The 18850-nt window shown below is 43.7% G+C and overlaps 3 protein-coding genes and 1 long non-coding RNA gene across 4 annotated transcripts; 3 read left to right on the forward strand and 1 right to left on the reverse strand.

The window, feature by feature from the left end:
* Positions 1–3309: 3309 nt before the first annotated feature.
* LOC144272963 (uncharacterized) lies at positions 3310–6663 on the forward strand. The gene is made up of 3 exons (XR_013347706.1): positions 3310–3462; positions 5909–5955; positions 6447–6663. It is a non-coding gene; the product is annotated as an uncharacterized LOC144272963 (long non-coding RNA).
* LOC144272952 (histone H1.01-like) lies at positions 3337–5338 on the reverse strand. The gene is made up of 2 exons (XM_077831382.1): positions 4201–5338; positions 3337–3972 (listed from the first exon to the last, which is right to left on the reverse strand). Exon 1 carries the CDS (start codon positions 5336–5338, stop codon positions 4586–4588), a length of 753 nt encoding a protein of 250 aa, XP_077687508.1. The 3' UTR covers positions 3337–3972; positions 4201–4585.
* An 8982-nt stretch (positions 6664–15645) lies between the features above and the next one.
* LOC144259416 (histone H4) lies at positions 15646–16116 on the forward strand. The gene has a single exon (XM_077807630.1). It carries the CDS (start codon positions 15646–15648, stop codon positions 15955–15957), a length of 312 nt encoding a protein of 103 aa, XP_077663756.1. The 3' UTR covers positions 15958–16116.
* Positions 16117–17663: 1547 nt separating this feature from the next.
* LOC144259417 (histone H2A.J) lies at positions 17664–18634 on the forward strand. Its single transcript, XM_077807631.1, has one exon. The coding sequence runs from the start codon at positions 17821–17823 to the stop codon at positions 18208–18210; it is 390 nt and encodes a 129-aa protein (XP_077663757.1). The 5' UTR covers positions 17664–17820; the 3' UTR covers positions 18211–18634.
* Positions 18635–18850: the final 216 nt, after the last annotated feature.

An 18850-nucleotide genomic window follows, 5' to 3' on the forward strand; every position in this document is an offset into this window, starting at 1 on the left:
CAAGAAGGTACTTTATTCCCACACCAGAAAATAACTGTTGGGGATGTTGAAATACCTATAGTTATCCTTGGGGACCCAGCCTACCCCTTAATGCCATGGCTCATGAAGTCATACACAGGCAGCCTGGACAGTAGTCAGGAGCTGTTCAACTACAGGCTGAGCAAGTGCAGAATGGTGGTAGAATGTGCATTTGGACGTTTAAAGGCATGCTGGCACAGTTTACTGACTTGCTTAGACCTCAGCGAAACCAATGTTCCCACTGTTATTACTGCTTGCTGTGCACTCCACAATATCTGTGAGAGTAAGGGGGAGACGTTTATGGCGGGGTGGGAGGTTGAGGCAAATGGCCTGGCTGCTGGTTTCGCACAGACAGACACCAGGGCAGTTAGAAGAGCACAGGAGGGCGCGGTGCGCATCAGAGAAGCTTTGAAAGCCAGTTTCATGACTGGCCAGGCTACAGTGTGAAAGTTCTCTTTGTTTCTCCATGATGAAACACACCGCCCCTTGGTTCACTCTACTTCCCTGTAAGCTAACCACCCTCCTCTCCTCCCTTCGATCACCACTTGCAGAGGCAATAAAGTCATTGTTGCTTCACATTTATGCATTCTTTATTCATTCATCACACAAATAGGGAGATGACTACCAAGGTAGCCCAGGAGGAGGGAAGGAAAATGCCACACAGCACTTTAAAAGTTTACAACTTTAAAATTTATTGAATGCCAGCCTTCTGTTTTTTGGGCAATCCTCTGTGGCGGAGTGGCTGGTTGGCTGGAGGCCCCCCACCGCATTCTTGGGCATCTGGGTGAGGAGGCTATGGAACTTGGGGAGGAGGGTGGTTGGTTACACAGGGGCTGTAGCGGCAGTCTGTGCTCCAGCTGCCTTTGCTGCAGCTCAACCATACACTGGAGCATACTGGTTTGATCCTCCAGCAGACTCAGCATTGAATCCTGCCTCCTCTCATCATGCTGCCGCCTCATTTGAGCTTCAGCCCATCTTCAGCCCGCCACCTCTCCTCCCGGTCATTTTGTGCTTTCCTGCACTCTGACATTGTCTGCCTCCACGCATTCGTCTGTGCTCTGTCAGTGTGGGAGGACAGCATGAGCTCGGAGAACATTTCATCAGGAGTGCGTTTTTTTTTCTTTCTAAGCTTCACTAGCCTCTGGGAAGGAGAAGATCCTGTGATCATTGAAACACATGCAGCTGGTGGAGGAAAACAAAAAAAGGGACAGCGGTATTTAAAAAAGACACATTTTATAAAATAATGGCTACACTCTTTCAGGGTAAACCTTGCTGTTAACATTACATACATAGCACATGTGCTTTCGTTACAAGGTTGCAATTTGCCTCCCCCCACCGTGTGGCTACCCCCTCAACCCTCCCCCCTCCCCGTGACTAAGAGCAGGGAACATTTCTGTTCAGCCACAGGCAAACAGCCCAGCAGGAACGGGCACCTCTGAGTGTCCCCTGAAGAAAAGCACCCTATTTCAACCAGGTGACCATGAATGATATCTCACTCTCCTGAGGATAACACAGAGAGATAAAGAACGGATGTTGTTTGAACGCCAGCAACCATACACTGCAATGCTTTATTGTACAATGATTCCCGAGTACGTGCTACTGGCCTGGTGTGGTAAAGTGTCCTACTATGAAGGACGCAATAAGGCTGCCCTCCCCAGAAACCTTTTGCAAAGGCCTTGGGAGTACATCCAGGAGAGCTGCGAATGCCAGGGCAAATTAATCCTTTCACATGCTTGCTTTTAAATCATGTATAGTATTTTAAAAGGTACACTCACTGGAGGTCCCTTCTCCACCTGCCGGGTCCAGGAGGCAGCCTTGGGTGGGTTCGGGGGGTACTGGCTCCAGGTCCAGGGTGAGAAACAGTTCCTGGCTGTTGGGAAAACCGGTTTCTCCGCTTGCTTGCTGTGAGCTATCTACAACCTCCTCCTCCTCATCATCTTCTTAGTCCCCAAAACCTGCTTCTGTGTGGCCTCCATCTCCACTGAAGGAGTCAAACAACACGGCTGGGGTAGTGGTGGCTGAACCCCCTAAAATGGCATGCAGCTCATCATAGAAGTGGCATGTTTGGGGCTCTGACCCGGAGCGGCCGTTCGCCTCTCTGGTTTTCTGGTAGGCTTGCCTCAGCTCCTTAAGTTTCACGTGGCACTGCTTCAGGTCCCTGTTATGGCCTCTGTCCTTCATGCCCTGGGAGATTTTGACAAATATTTTGGCATTTCGAAAACTGGAACGGAGTTCTGATAGCACAGATTCCTCTCCCCAAACAGCGATCAGATCCCGTACCTCCCGTTCGGTCCATGCTGGAGCTCTTTTGCGATTCTGGGACTCCAACATGGTCACCTCTGCTGATGAGCTGTGCATGGTCACCTGCAGCTTGCCACGCTGGCCAAACAGGAAATGAGATTCAAAAGTTTGTGGGCCTTTTCCTGTCTACCTGGCCAGTGCATCTGAGTTGAGAGTGCTGTCCAGAGCGGTCACAATGGAGCACTTTGGGATAGCTCCCGGAGGCCAATACCATCGAATTGTGTCCACAGTACCCCAAATTCAACCCGGCAAGGCCGATTTAAGCACTAATCCACTTGTCAGGGGTGGAGTAAGGAAATCGATTTTAAGAGCCCTTTAAGTCGAAAAAAGGGCTTCATCGTGTGGAGGGGTGCAGGTTTACATCAATTTAACACTGCTAAATTAGACCTAAAGTCCTAGTGTAGACCAGGGCTCAAAGTCGCAGTCATCAGGGTGTGCATGCTTTTATTTATAAGCATAGTTCATAAAGCAAATAAGGGGGAAGAACACCTTTAATCAATGTTCCCATGAGAAGCTTGCTGCGGGAACGTTAAATACCGGTGGTCAAGCGTGCAATCAACATAGTTTCGATATCTCATATAACGTAATTTATGCGTATCAAAATGTCTTTTAGGCAGGGTGCTTTGAAATTTGATGAGTGTCTTGCACTAAATGGAACGTGTAAAATGAGTTATGCTCCTGCGTTACAGACGGAGGGTCCTAAAAGTAACCCTCTCTTTTTAGTTGAACCACAAAAACAAGAGAATAATAGTTCCCGCCCCACTATTAATGCAAATTAGCGGACTGCTTTTCTTGGTTAACTATTGGCTGTTAGACATATAAACTTACCATCCGACCTCACCATTGGTTAAAGGTAGATCCTCATCCCCAAGGCAAGTTGACAGATCTGTGAACATTTTAGCCTATCATAAGCCGTTTTATTGTAAAAACAGAAGAGATATAAAAGCAATGTGTGAAAACGTTATTCTCCCCCCCCCCCCCCCCCACACACACACTTTTTTTTTTGAGTGAGGCGCATTTAATAGTTTTTGCGTCATCATGTCAGGCCGCGGCAAGCAGGGAGGTAAAGTACGGGCTCTTGGGCTGCAGTTTCCAGTGGGCCGTGTATACCGTCTGCTTCAGAAAGGTCGCTATGCGGAGCGGGTAGGTGCCAGAGTCCCGGTCTATACGGCTGCGGTGCTGGAGTATCTGACCGCTGAGATTCTCCAGATGGCTGGGAATGCTGCTCGGGACAAGAAAGCCAGACTCATTCCCCGCCATTGGCAGCTCGCCGTCCGTAAAGACGAGGAGTTTAACAAGCAAGAGCTGAAATTATCTGACTTTCTGAGAAAAGTGAAACAACTACAAAAGAAATTTTATTTATTCCCGGTTTATCTCTGGAAACAGTAATTCAGAAGTATCATAAGAGTGGGGAATGGATTAGAATCTATATGAAAAGTGTATTATAGCAAAAGGGTAATAACAACGAGCAGCGTTCCCCTACCCACAGCTTGGATGCCGATTTAAAAGAACGTAGAGTTTAAAATAGCCCACAAATCTGACTGGAAAACAAAGAGATTTCCTGGGGGAATAATTTTGTAGCCATTAATCTTCTCAAGGAGGGGCAGTGTGAGTTCATATAGATTCTAATCCATCCCTCCCCCTCTTATGATACTGTTAAATTACTAAAAAGAAAAGGAGTACTTGTGGCACCTTAGAGACTAACCAATTTATTTGAGCATGAGCTTTCGTGAGCTACAGCTCACTTCATCAGATGCATCTGATGAAGTGAGCTATAGCTCACGAAAGCTCATGCTCAAATAAATTGGTTAGTCTCTAAGGTGCCACAAGTACTCCTTTTCTTTTTGCGAATACAGACTAACACGGCTGTTACTCTGAAACCTGTTAAATTACTGTTAAAGAAAATAAAAGTGTGGGTTTTTCAAACTAACTACGGCTCTAATCCCTATTCCCGCTCCTTGCAGGTCAGAAAAGAGACTTTTGTCTATAGATCACTAAAAATTTAGCATTTCAGACTGTTTTTCTCCGAGAGCGCGGGACTAAAGCTGATATGGAGCAGGTAGGATAATACGCTTTCCCAGAGCCGTGTATCTGTCCTCTTCTGTTGCCATCTGAGAAGGGAATTTCTGCCCTTCAAGAGAGACACGGTTAGGTTATTAAGTAAGTGATCCCGACATTTCAGCTCCTTTTGGGAAGGGATGGGTGGCTCTTAAAAGAGCCGTTGGGTTTGTTTGGCTGAGACGATTCCTTTCCTCTTTAATCAGTTTCACTTCTTGGGGGCCGCCTTCGCTACTTTAAGTTTACTCGGCTTGACAAACTTGGCCTTCACCGCTTTGGCTTTACTCGGGCTCTTAGGTACTTTCGTGGGCTTAGCGGCTGTAAGCTTTTTGGGGCTCTTGGCCGCTTTCTTGGCTGCGGCACCTGCTGGTTTCTTGGTTTTTTTCGGGCTCTTTTTCACGGCCGCAGCCTTTTTTGGTTTCTTGGAGGCGCTGGCGGGTTTCTTGGCAGCTGGTTTCTTAGGCTTTGCCGCTGCCTTTTTTTTCGGCGTCTTTTCCTTGGTCACATCAGGCTTTTTGCTGAGTTTGAAGGAGCCGGATGCGCCGGTGCCTTTGGTCTGCACCAAGATGCCCTTGCTCACCAGGCTCTTTAGTCCCAGCTTGATGCGGCTTTTGTTTTTCTCCACATCGTACCCTCCGGCGGCCAGAGCCTTCTTAAGAGCGGCCAAGGAGAGCCCTTTGCGCTCCTTGGAAGCAGACACAGCCTTGGTGATCAGCTCGGTCACGCTGGGACCCGAGGGTTTGTGAGTTTTGGTGCCTCCTTCTGCCTTCTTCGTTTTTTTGGCGAGCGATTTCTCCCCAGGAGCAGTGACATGGGGAGAGGCAATAGGTGCCGTTTCTAACATACTGGCAGAGTATCTGACAGTCTGGGACAGAAACAAACTGTAGCAGATCAGCTGCCTGGTATTTTTAGAGATGAACTGAGGTCTTATTGGTGAGTTAAAGAGCCCGCCCAATTTCATTGCAAAAGGCCTCGCAGTTCAGTTTGTGTTTCTTTGTAATTAAAAAGTTCATTTTTTACATAATATCTGCTACCAAATCGCTCAGTTTCTTACCTGGGTAAAGAGGAAACAAGGTATTTTTAGTCTACAGAGTTTTCAGTTGTAGAATATAAAGATGAGTTAAAGAAGAGCCCATAAACTCTGGAACCTGAAGCTAGAGAGACCTGGGGAAAGGGTAACTTGTTTATGCTTACAAATGAAAATGGTACAGTTGTCAATAGAATTACATTCACAATGAAATATTATTCTTTAGCGTGTTTTCTCCAAGTCAGAATATAAAACTAAGTATATGAATGGATTTCCTCAGTATAAATTAATTTTGAAGAGAAGGAAGTAACACAAACTTGTCCCTGAGTTTTGAAAACAGAATAAGAATTGGCTCCCTTAACAATGTCTTTTACCTCCTACAATCCTTTAATTCCGCTGAAATAGTGCCACAAACAAAATCATGAAGGACTTTTTAAATACTTATAAAAGAATGTTTATGCTCTGAACATTTATGCAAATAATTGTTATATTTTGCCTTTTCAGATATTCCAACTGAAGATAAGCACACTTGCCTATTTTACAGTTTCAAAGTAATTTTAATGTTATTTGTATTTTCCCTTAAAAAACTTTTTAAAATGTATCAAGCAAGTAATTTGCTAAACAGTGTTTTGTATTTTAGTGTCTTTTTACAGCATTATTGATTAAAACAACAATTAAGGTAAAATGTTTTAGTATAAACATAAACTATAGGGATACCATTATCTAGAGATGAAAATTCAGTTAATAAATTATTTTCGTCTATTTAATTTAATGTTATATAAAGGTGGCTTCTTTAAAGCGTATAATTAATGATAACACTTTATTTAGTTGTCTGAATTGCAGGAGACTGTTGTATATTGTTCTGTAGCACTAATATAATATGACTCTTTTTGATGCCTTTTTAACAGCTAAAGGGAACTTTAAATCTCTCTCTCTGTGTACCTTCTCAGAGCCAATCACTTCAGAAAAGCACTGAATTATCTGTAACCTACTTTGCACTCACAACAAAGGAATGAAACTTTATGTTCTCTTTGCATTCCAGAATAACAGTTCTCACTTCTTGTGATGATCTTGGGTTTAAGCTGGTGAAAACTAGCCCACAAATCATCTCCTAAAAAAGCAGAAAGAAGCTGATTCTGTGACAGAAGATAATATAATGTGAAAGATAAAATTAAGGCATCATATACTATTTGATTAGCCTGTAACAGCTAATAAGCAAGTGTCTACTTAAATATCCAGGGAAGATTCTGGTAATAATGTCAGAGGGTTTTTTTGTCTCTTTGTGTTTTGTTTTCCACCCTACACACATTGTGATGTGAGCAAGGCTCAAAAAATATTTGTTAGAAATAACAATAGCTATATCCTAATGAATCCCCAAGTTTATTTTAGTATGTCTCTTAAAATGACTCTCTTTCTCAAATACTGTATATGATGCAGTATATGACACATACACCCAGGCACTGGGACAGGGGAAGAGATGAGAACATTCATGGTGATTAATTGAGAACTTCACACATCAGAGCTCTTGTTTCAGTTTTCATTCATTCTCATTAGGTGTCTTTCACCTGTGACTGTTGTACAGGCTCCCATGTTCCCTACTGGAGTGCAGAGTCCCATCCCTATGCAGTAGACCCAGGGGCATGGAGTGGCCAGGAGGCGGCAAGACCGGGTAGCTGACTGATGAAGGGTTGTGCACAGGCATTCAACAGGATTTGGGTAGCCTATATAAAGCAAATTCAGATTCATTCAGCCAAGGGATTCCTGAGATATAACATATCCAAAATGAGTTGTTTGCACATATCAAAATTCTATAAAATCCAAATGTATAGGTAAATTGCCTCAGAAATTGGCATGATGGAACAATGCCTTAGGTAAAAATTGTGTGGCAAAGTTGGGGTTATTTGATCAGTGGGTGATAATATACCCCCAATGTTCAAAATCCACATGCATAGTAATATTTTCTTGAATATAGGTGTATAGCAAAAGAGGAGCAGAGGTACACTCCGTTATACAAATGTCATTGAGGGTCATTGAGTCAAAAAGTTCCTCATATACAGCCCTTCCACTAAGAAGATGATTTTAATATTCAAATCTCTATAATCCAGAGACTTGAAAATAAGTGTGATGCATCAGGGTCTGTGGAAGGTTTGTTTCATAATTGTGGGATCATTTGTGTAAGGTGTTCTTTTATTCTACTCCTCCAATATGGACCTGATTTCAATATTCCTGTTGTTCTAATATCCATGTACATAGGACATGTGTACTGAAAACTGGTATTCCACAAAAACTGTGGGGGGATAATTTTACTTTGAGGGGTGGATGAAAACAAGTTTGGAGATGAACCGAGCAGTTCACTCTTCTCGGAGGTGTCGTATCAGAATGCATTTATCTCCATGGATTGTGCACAGTCCTTTTCCCCTTCCCAGCCTCCAAAAAGGAATAAAGAATCTGGGGTTTGCCTTGTCTTCAGCTGCTTGATCTGTTCCTCATAACCCTTCAGTTACCAGATTCCCTTTTCACCTTGGCCTCTGCACTTTTACTGGGGGCAGAGGGCAAGATGCAGGAGAAGCCCAGAGCTGGTGCAGGGGGAGGCTAAAGTAAACCTACAAAGATCCTTCATGCCCTCCCATAGTTGTCTCTATCATCATTTCCCCCTCTCTGCCACCACTTCCTCAAAAATCAAGGAAAACTCACCACCCAAAATCTTGGTTAATACAGAGTTTATGTTGACTGGCAGTGCCTCTTATCTCTAAATGTCAAATGCACCTAAACTTGAACATCTGTGTGTTGGATTGAGATTCACTTACTCAGCAGATGGTCTAACAAATCTTTTATTTAGGCAAAACACTCAGCAAGTGGTGATCACTTACTTAGAAGTGGGAAGTTCATCAGGATGATCTAATCACAGTCACCTCCAGCACAGGCCAATACAGCTTTAACCTCCCTTTGTTAAACAAACTTACTTATAACTTACTTATTTACAGCTTTTTGTTACCCTTTCTTACACATATTTTCATGTTAACTCTCCTCTGTCAGTACAGGTTTAGTGTTCAAGCTGGTCTTCTGCATCTTTTTAGTTACTTTGTCATTTCTTTTTCTCACAAACATGATTACTCTGCAATTTCTTACACATGCACAGTTCTATTTATGCTTACGCTGTTAAATGTTGTCAGAACAGACTCTTAAAATTCACTGCAGGATTCTGTCAAGCCTAAATATATCGTCAGCCTCAACACTTCCCATCATGAAGCCATAGAATCCTTTCTAAAGCTTCATCAAAGCCTGTATTTCATAGACATTATTCTCTTTCTCCACTACCTAACCATGTTCCTAACCTTCCAAATAAATGCAATGAACACCACTACTAGGATGGCCTGCACAATTACAAAGCCTGTTGATATCATGCGTATCCATGGATGTTCCCCAATATAGTGCACTAACTTCCCCTATGAGGCATTCCACAGTGCATCTATGTTGCTTTGAATATTTTGACTCCCCTGTCTTCAGGTCAACAAATGTTTTGGACATCTACTCAGAAGACTGGAAAAGGGCAAATATAGTGCCCATCTATAAAAAAGGAAATAAGGACAACCCAGGGAATTACAGACCAGTCAGCTTAACTTCTGTACCTGGAAAGATAACAGAGCAAATAATAAAGCAATCAAATTGCAAACACCTAAAAGATAATAAGGTGATAAATAACAGTCAGCATGGATTTGTCAAGAACAAATTGTGTCAAACCAACCTGATAGCTTTCTTTGACAGTGTAGCAAGCCTTGTGGATGGGGGGATGCAGTAGATCTTGACTTTAGTAAGGCTTTTGATAGTGTCTCTCATGACCTTCTAATAAATAAACTAGGGAAATACAAGCTAGATGTAGCTACTATAAGGTGGGTGCATAACTGATTGGAAAATCGTTCCCAGAGAGTAGTTATCAGTGGTTCACAGTCATGCTGGAAAGGCATAATGAGTGGGGTCCCTCAGAGATCGATTCTGGGTCCAGTTCTGTTCAATATCTTCATCAATGATTTAGATAATGGCATACAGAGTACACTTAAAAAAGTTTGAGGACGATACCAAGCTGGGAGGGGTTGCAAGTGCTTTGGAAGATAGGATTAAAATTCAAAATGATCTGGACAAACTGAAGAAATGGTCTGAAGTAAATAGGATGAAATTCAATAAGGACAAATGCAAATTACTCCACTTAGGAAGGAACAATCAGCTGCACACGTACAAATTGGGAAATGACTGCCTAGGAAGGAGTACTGGGGAAAGGGATCTGGGGGTCATAGTGGATCACAAGCTAAATATGAGTCAACAGTGTAACACTGTTGCAAAAAAAAGCAAACATCATTCTGCGATGTATTAGCAGGAGTATTGTAAGCAAGACACGAGAAGTAATTCTTCCACTCTACTCAGCTCTGATTAGGCCTCAACTGGAGTATTGTGTCCAGTTCTGGGTGCCACATTTCAGGAAAGATGTGGACAAATTGGAAATGTCCAACTCAAGAGATTGTGCAATATTTGTCTTCTCCAGCCTTCGCAATCTTGACTTGACCTTGTCCCCATTGCCTCAGCTGTACTGTGTGATTTTTTTCTTCATCGAAGAAGAATCCACAAACTGGCAATGCAGTTCATCACAATGACATACTAGGTACCTTGGCTCTTTGAACTACATGAGGTATTTGGGGATTTCCAGACTCCCCCACCTGTATCCAAGGAGGGGTGACATATACCTTAAAGATGTAACCTGCCATGGTAGGTTCCAACTTATCTATAGGCTGGACACTATACACTCTTAATGCATCACTTAGACCTGTGACCACTGGTACTGCTAGTACCCAAGGAATTATCCATGTTTCATCAAACGTGCACCTTTTCTGAGCATAATGGATTCCTGAGTAGCATCCCTGCTCCAATCTACTCCTTTTATTTTTGTCTATTGTTGTAGCAGCTTATTTCTTATGAACCCATGTATTTCCCCAGGCTCAATTTCATTTACTCCAACTTGAAGCTCCTGTGTTAAGAAACACAAACAGGTACTTTGCCTTTGACAGGTTATGATGGTTCATGATTTTTCCTAGTTTATTGAGTGCTGCTTCCACTTCTCTAAACATCTGTCCTGTTATCCTAGCATCCTGAACACCCTTTAAATTCTCCCCTATATCCTCATTCCATTGTTTATTTAATTTTAACAGGTTTTACAATTGAACTCTCATGCTCTAATTTTCCTCCCACAATATTGTGATTCCATGCTGATGTTCCCAATGCCCCGACCCTTAGTACAGTTTCCATATCTTTTTTAATTTCTCTTCCCCTGACTCTTTCCCTTCTCAGGCCACCAAATTTCCTTGAATTCAATCCCATCCATTGGCTGTCTGAATTTTTGCCTGACTTCTTATATCATTTGCATTTAGACGTGCAAATATTTCACATGACAGAGCTGCTGTGGCAATGTAAAATCGGATACATTCAATACTATAGGTATCACTTGTTACTGTGTGTTATTACTCATAATCTGATGTTCACAATTTATCACTAGTCCATCATCAGGTCATGGTTCCATTTCTGGACATGGTTCATTTTCTTCCTTCAATTCTAGAGTAGTAGACATTGTTACTCCAGTATGTTCAGGAGTGGGAGTGGAACTCTGCAAGTCCTTAATCACATTCAGAAAAAAAGGTCAAAGTCTCAGTCACTTTCCTGGCATGGAAGTGGATTCATGGGCAGTAGTTCAATGATTTACTAATATAATTGTAATATTTCCCAACAGTGTTAACTGTGTGGTTAGGTTAGCCATTACCATCCCATTTAAACACACCATCCCCACTAGGTCCCCCATTCCAAGTCCCTGCTCCTGAGAGCTGTTAGGATCTTCCACCTTGGCTGCAGTCCAGTCTGTACCAGAACATTGTAGGCTTTTTTGCATGACTACCTGGGAACCGTAAGGCTAGGGTGGTATTCTCCCCCTCATGCACTGTCCCCTCATTGTTTCTCTGCTGTATCCTGAATTCCATGGATCCCAACATAGTTTATATTATGCCTTCCATGTTAATCAACATCTGAAAAAGAAAACAATTATTCTTGCTTCCTTTTTTTTACATCAGTAGATTCCTTTCTGTCCCTCCGTCTGTATAGGTTCAGCTGCATTGCATGCAACCATCGACTCACCACCCATTTTTCATCCTTTACCTGAACCAGGTATACTGATGGACTAGCCTTATCCATTACATAGCAGGGACCCTCCAAAATGGATTTGAGAAAGGGCTTTTTCTCTGAGACATACTGTACAAGCACCTGATCTCCTACTTCATGCTCCACGCCAGAGACTTGGCCATCAAAATACCTTTTCAGTTTTCATTGGGCCTTCCCTAAATTAAGACGTTTACATTTGTAAACTGCAATTTTAATGTTATATGTTGGCTTTGAATACATTTTTCACAGCTGAGATAACTTTGGGGGTGGTGGCTCTGTTAACTGCTGTATGTTAGAAATATTCTGTATCGAGACCGCTTTGATTTCCTTATTCTTTTCTAAGTTTCATCCAGCTTCAATATAGGTACCATTGCTGCTACACTTAAACTGTTCGTTTTCTGACAGCAATATTAGTGGCTATGTTACTTTATTTTTCTATTGATCTTAGTAGATAGTCCTTCTCTCAACATGCCTTTTTTGTAAAAAAGAGTCATCAACATTCCCTTTAATACTAACATTTTTTAACAATTTAATACTTGCACTCGTCCCGACTGTCTAACTTTTTCTCTCTGTAGTGTTCATAATCTGTACAAAACTCCATTTAACGTCACATCCCCTTCTTTAAATCACTCAGCTTCCATTTTTCATTTTGGAATAGGACATTTCCTAAGGCTTCACTAGCTTCTAAATTCTGGGATTGTAAACTTTTCACCTTTTTCCCCAGTGTGGCACAATTTTTTAGCCAATGCATGTGGAAGCTTTGAGCTTATCTCTGTGTCTTTTATATTCATTTTTCAGCTTTACACATTTTGAAGCTGTATCTGCAAAGCTGTACTCCAGATACAGCCTTTTAAAGACAGCTGTGTTTTGTTGTCCAAGATTGTCAATAACCACACAGATCAAGTCCACTGCCTCTTTACAGTAAAGATAAGGTTACAGGGGAGGGGGTTCCTGTTCCTTAACCTAGATACACACATCCATACTCTCCTCCCCCGCCCTCAGAATTTCAAACATAAAGTAAAAACTTCAGGAACTAGTATGCACAGTTCCAGAACGTCAGTGTGTGTCACATGCTCCCTGCAATGTAAAGAATGACTCCCTTAACTGTATACACAGTGTGTGAACTACTGATATCAACATGTTCTCATTGACGTGTGAGAAAAGGTTAGCCAAATCCACCATTTTAGGCCTTAGCTAAAATCCAATATGCTCCCAAACACTAAAATCAGGAAATACAATTAAGGCAATATCTAACACCTCTCCTCACCCACCAAATCTTAATTCTGCCTTTTCTGAGCAATGGGCCGAGTCCCAAGGAAAATCCTGTCTTTGGTTAGTTTTAACTAAGCCTTGTAGTACACTGTGTCATGTACCACCAGACTGCTGGAATGACCCAGAGCAATAGAATCATAGAAAAGTAGGGCGGAGAGGTCATCAAGTGGAGCTAGCTCTGCACTGTGGCAGAACCAAGTAAACCTAGACCATCCTTGACAGCTGTTTGTCTATCCAGTTCTTAAAATCCTCCAAAGATGGGGATTCCGCAATCTCCCTTAGAAGCCTATTCTGAATCTTAACTACCCTTATAGTTAGAAAGTTTCCTAATTTCTAATCTAAATCGCCCTGGCTTCAGATTAAGCACATTACTTCTTGTCCTACCTTTAGTGGACATGGAGAACAATTGATCTTAATTCCTACTTTTTTTCAACGTTTCTTCATAGGTCAGTATAGTGGGGTGAGCACCCACTCCAGCCCTGAAGGGGTTGGAAAAGCCCTGCAGAGGGCTGGAGCTGGGGAAGGGAGCAAAACCCCGGCCGATTGGGGGAAGTGGAGGCAGCTGCGCGCCACGCCCCAATCAGGGCCCAGCTGGCTTTATAAAGGCTGTGAGCCAGATGCTCAAAAAGACTTTCTTTCTTTCTTTCGAGGAAGAAGGGTCTGGCTGCAAGGTGCCGAGCAGGACACCTAGTTTGGCGCAGGGCTGGGGAAAGGCCAAGGGAGCCTGGGTGCTCCGGCCTAGGGAAGCCCCAGGCTGAGGGCCTGGTAAATCCTATTATGTATGAGGGTTGCAGGGGGCAGCCACGGGTGGGCAGAGGCAGCAGGTCCAAACCCAACCTTGCCGGTGATGAGTGGCTCATACTGCAGTCTGCCCCAGGGTGTGGGGGCTAGCTGGTGACTGGCAGGAGCCTATGACTGAGGTAAGGTAGGGCTAGTGGGTGGGGGGTTCCCCTGGAAGGGGGAGACCCAGAACTGTGGGGTAGTGCCAGGGGGCAGCACCCAGGACAGGGGCACCGGAGTCCTGGGAGGGACATGGGAGCCAGCAGCAAGGCGAGACGCCGGCCTGAAGAGGGCTCTCTGGAGGCTGGAACACTAATTCCCAAGGACAACCAGCAGGAGGCACTGCCGGTGAGTCTGCGCCCAGTTAGTCAGGTTTCTAAACCTTTTATTATTTTTGTTACTCTCCTCTGGTCTCCCCAGTTTGTCCACATCTTTCATAAAGTGTGTTGCCTAAAACTGAATGTAGTATTCCAGCTGAGGCCTCACCTGTGCTCAGTAAAGTGGGACAATTGTCTCCCGTGTCTTGCATGCAACACACCTGTTAATACATCCTAGAATATTGCCTTTTTCATAACTGCATCACATTGTTGACTCTCATTCAATTTGTATTCCACTCTAACTCCCAGATCATTTCTAGCAGTACTACACCCTAGACCAGAGGTGGGCAAACTACGCCCCGTGGACCACATCCGGCCCGTGGGACCATCCTGCCTGGCCCTTGAGCTCCTGGCCAGGGCGGCTAGCCCACGGCCCCTCCCTCACTGTCCCTCTTCCCCTGCAGCCACGCTGCAGCGCGGACCTTGCTCTGGGCAGAGGAGCTGTGCGCTCCTGCTGAGCAGAGTGGCAGCGTGTCTAGCTCTGGCTGGGTGGTGTGGCTGCCAGACATGCTGCTCTGAGTGGCACGGTAAGGGGGCTGGTGCCGGTGGGTTGGATAAGGGGCGGGGAGTCCCAGGGGGCGGTCAGGAGACAAGAAGCAGTTGGATGGGGCGGAGGTTTGCCCACCCCTGACCTAGACAGTTAATCCCCATTTTGTAGTTGTACACTATTTTTCCTTCCTAAGGGTAGTACCCTTCACATATCGATATTGCATTTAATCTTGTTGATTTCAGACCAATTGTCCAATAGTGCATCAGAAAGGAGAGAGAGGGTACCTGGGCCTGTGTGAATTCCAGTGCAGATGGCAGGTGCTAGAGGTCACTGGGAATATAGAAAAGGGTTAGAAACAGGTAACGCTCACATATTCACCAATTTTCTATACATAACTAATGGAATGTCAGATTCTGGAAGTGGTAATAAATGCCATTTTAGCACATCCTTTGGCTGAAATTAAGGCGTACTTATCACATTAACCGTCTTTATGCATGCTTTGGAAAATGGCAGTGAATGTGGGGTATAAGAAAAGTGAAAGATGCGTCAGGAAATCTGATTGGCCGCATTTTGCTGCACACTGCAACTTTTTAAAAATCTAAGGAACATTTTCAAAAGAAATAGCCCATGGTGTGAAACACTTTTTCTGGAAGATCCTCCAGCAGTGAAAATACACCAGTGATAAATAAAAAGCACATTTTGAATGTGGCTCTTATTTTAAGGAGTTTAAAAGGACCAGTATTGCTGGAAAATCTGGGATTCCAATAATTAGGTAGGATTTAGTAATGTATAAAAGTACAAAATTTCAGGAAATACTACAGAAATAAATGTATATATCTGTACTCAAAAGATTTCTGAATTTTAAAAGAAGCAGTCTGCTGCCAACGGTGAGCGGGAGGAGGGTGGGGGAGGGGAATGCTCTCCCGCTCTTCTCTTCTAAATGAGCATTGTACAGAGGTCAGTGGGGGAAGGAAAGGGAAGACCACTAGAATAGAACCGCCTCTTTGCAGTTTTCAATTAGGTCGGTTTCAGCTGTATATAAGGAGATGAGCCCACATACGGTTACATAGTTCACGAACAGGGCAGTTTATAATTTTTTCACTGTGTGGAGTAGTACTGAGGTAGTTATGTCTGGACGTGGTAAAGGTGGTAAGGGACTTGGGAAGGGGGGCGCTAAGCGCCATCGGAAGGTTCTTCGTGATAATATCCAAGGTATTACAAAGCCGGCTATTCGTCGTTTGGCGCGCCGTGGGGGAGTAAAGCGTATTTCGGGACTGATTTACGAAGAGACGCGTGGCGTGTTGAAGGTGTTTTTAGAGAACGTGATCCGCGATGCTGTTACTTACACTGAACATGCCAAGCGTAAGACGGTCACAGCCATGGATGTGGTTTATGCTCTGAAACGCCAGGGCCGCACTCTGTACGGATTTGGTGGTTGAGTCTTTTTCCCACGTATAATTAACAACGGCTCTTTTCAGAGCCACCCATACTTTCACAGTAAGAGCTGGATCAGTCTAATCACGGGAAGGAAGATGAGCGAGGAAAAAATACTTTGTACTGAATTTTTTTATCTAAGCAACATGTTTGTCACTCTATTAGACAAATTGTATAGATACGCCTCTGTTTCACTGTTAACTCACGTAGAGGAGCGGGGTTCAATCATGAAGGTCTGAAAACCACAAGTAAAACAGTGCCTCAGGGAACACACCGCAAACCTTAACTGGACTCCTACCTTTTGTGTTAATTCATATTTGGTTTAGAATATAGAAGTAATAGTTTTAAAGTATTGATGGTATTTGGTTAGCAGCATTTAGCTGTAGATGGTGTCCTCAGACGCAGTCTCTGGCCAGTTCCTCCAGCAGTCGCAGAGGTACAGGAAGGTGGATTTACAAGGAAGAGTCGAGCGCATTTTCTAGAAAGCAGCATTATGGGGGCATTAAAAAAACCTCATAACAATTGCTAATATTATTTTGAGATACTATATCAAATCTATTAGGAAGATGCATTTTGTAAAACAGTTAAAGAGGATTAGTGCGGGAGCCAATCATTCCTTCCGTATAAATGCTGCCGTTAGGGGACTGATCTACAATAGCCATAAGATTACCGTGTAAACGCATATCGGCCTACGTCTCCGAGAAGAGGGAGGGAGGGAAGCGGGAGGAAATGTTGGCGATTTTAGAAGCAAAAATCCGTTCTCTATCTGGTTTCTGGGCGCGGTTTAAAAACAACTTCCTGCGTTTGAAAAGCCCGCGCTGTGCAAGGATTAGTCAATTACAAACCTTGTGGGCGTTTGAAAAGCCCGCGCTGTGCAAGGATTGCCCAGTGACAAACCGTCCTTTTAACCCCTTCAAGGAGAGATCCCTAATCCCCTGTGCTCGGTTGGAGGAGGAGGGGGAGGTTTTGAATACTAGTTCGGTACAAAACTACGTCTCGGGGATTTTCTATTTGACTTTCCAACAGGTGTACCAGTCATTTGAAGACCTTTATTCTCGTAAATCTGACAACAATCTGTAAAAGAAAGTTGTGTGGGGAACGTGAGATGCATGTACAAATACTGACTGTTCCTGTTAAAAGTCCCGCTGTGGGAGAATGATCATTATGCATTACATCTCAATTCCCCCATTCATCTGCAGACTTATTTCTCACCCACTGGATATTTACAGATATGCTCTTGTGTGTCTTTCTGTAAACTGAGTGCACTGCTGTTATGGAATACTCACTTTAGCCAGTCTTTCTGACTACTTCTATCCTTACTGTTAAATCAATAGTTGGTCCATTTATCAGTGTCCTGATTTAATTATCTCTGCAAGATAGTCTCGAAGGTAGAGGGCTAGGGTTTTGTTTAAATTAATTTAATTGATAAATTTACCTCAAAAAAACTAAATTAGAAGTAAGAGCACCTTCAATGAGTGGTCACATCACTGAGCACCAATGTACAAGACCCGTTGAAAACATTTCTAATCTGTAAATACACAAAGAAAACTCCCTTGATATTAAACTCCCTTGATATTCAGTCAGCAATAACAACGTGGAAAAATGGTGCCGAGCCCCCCCCTCTTTTTTTTTTTAATTCGATGAGATGCAAAAGCCACCCCCTTTCCAACAGGCATATTCTGCTTCACCAATGGTCACAGTTAGATCCGCTTCCCCATTGGCTGTTCAGACAAGGCAAGTCTCCAGCCTATCACAAATCGATTGACTCTGAAAACGGAAGCAATATAAGGCCGGCTGCTGGCTGTCCCTTGGTTTACTTTGCATTTCTTTTCCTGAGTAAAGGGTCTTAGGCAGAACGTGAATCGCAAATGTCGGGCAGAGGAAAGCAGGGAGGTAAGGTGCGGGCTAAGGCGAAGTCTCGCTCCTCACGGGCTGGGCTGCAGTTCCCGGTGGGCCGTGTGCACCGCTTGCTTCGCAAAGGCAATTATGCGGAGCGGGTGGGGGCTGGCGCCCCGGTCTATATGGCTGCGGTGCTGGAGTATCTGACCGCTGAGATTCTGGAGCTGGCTGGCAACGCTGCTCGGGACAACAAGAAAACGAGGATCATCCCCCGTCACCTGCAGCTCGCCATCCGAAACGACGAGGAGCTCAACAAGCTGTTGGGGAAAGTCACGATCGCTCAAGGGGGTGTCCTGCCCAATATCCAGGCCGTGCTGCTGCCCAAGAAAACCGAGAGCCACAAGGCAAAGAGCAAGTAAAGCTGACTGAGAAATAAACACTTTGGCTTTAAAACTAACCTAAAGGCTCTTTTCAGAGCCACCCACAAAGTCAAAAAAGGGTTTGATTATCTTCAAAAGGTGAAATCCTCCTCTTACAAAAATCAGCGTAACAAAAATCAAACAAACAAAACAATTAACTGACATCAGCGGGGACAGGATTTTGCCCTCAACCTAGCGGTGGGTTAAATTGGGATGTGTAAATTACGTCCCGTTCACACACGCACTTAAACGTACGGGAGGGGGAGAGAATAACTTTGGCTGAAGATGATGTGGAAAATTTGATGCAGAACTATCATTTTTCCACGGCACAACTTGCAACAGGAAGTCAGTATTTACAGCTCTCAAGCTCCCATCCAACCTTCTCCTTTACAGGTTATTGTCAAATGTACGAGAATAGAGGTCTCATGCGTCTAGGTAACTCACTGAAGAAGTAAAAAAGGAGGGTTGGTACTGGGCAATCCTTGCGTGGGCTTTTCAAACTCGGGAAAGAATTTCATTACTACTATGCCTTTTGCAGTACATACAGGAAGTAGTGTGACTTGGTTTGAAAGTCTGCAGACAAATCGCTAGTCGCTCAGAAAACCAGACCTCTTTGCCATTTCAAGGAAAGAGACTCATT

Source organism: Eretmochelys imbricata, chromosome 1 (assembly GCF_965152235.1).
Source record: "Eretmochelys imbricata isolate rEreImb1 chromosome 1, rEreImb1.hap1, whole genome shotgun sequence".
In the NCBI taxonomy this organism is placed as follows: Eukaryota; Metazoa; Chordata; order Testudines; family Cheloniidae; genus Eretmochelys; species Eretmochelys imbricata.

Excerpts from the sequence above, each read along its gene's own strand:
- LOC144272952 (XM_077831382.1), bottom strand. The coding sequence starts at position 5,338 with ATGAAATTGGGCGGGCTCTTTAACTCACCAATAAGACCTCAGTTCATC.
- LOC144259416 (XM_077807630.1), top strand. The coding sequence starts at position 15,646 with ATGTCTGGACGTGGTAAAGGTGGTAAGGGACTTGGGAAGGGGGGCGCT.
- LOC144259417 (XM_077807631.1), top strand. The coding sequence starts at position 17,821 with ATGTCGGGCAGAGGAAAGCAGGGAGGTAAGGTGCGGGCTAAGGCGAAG.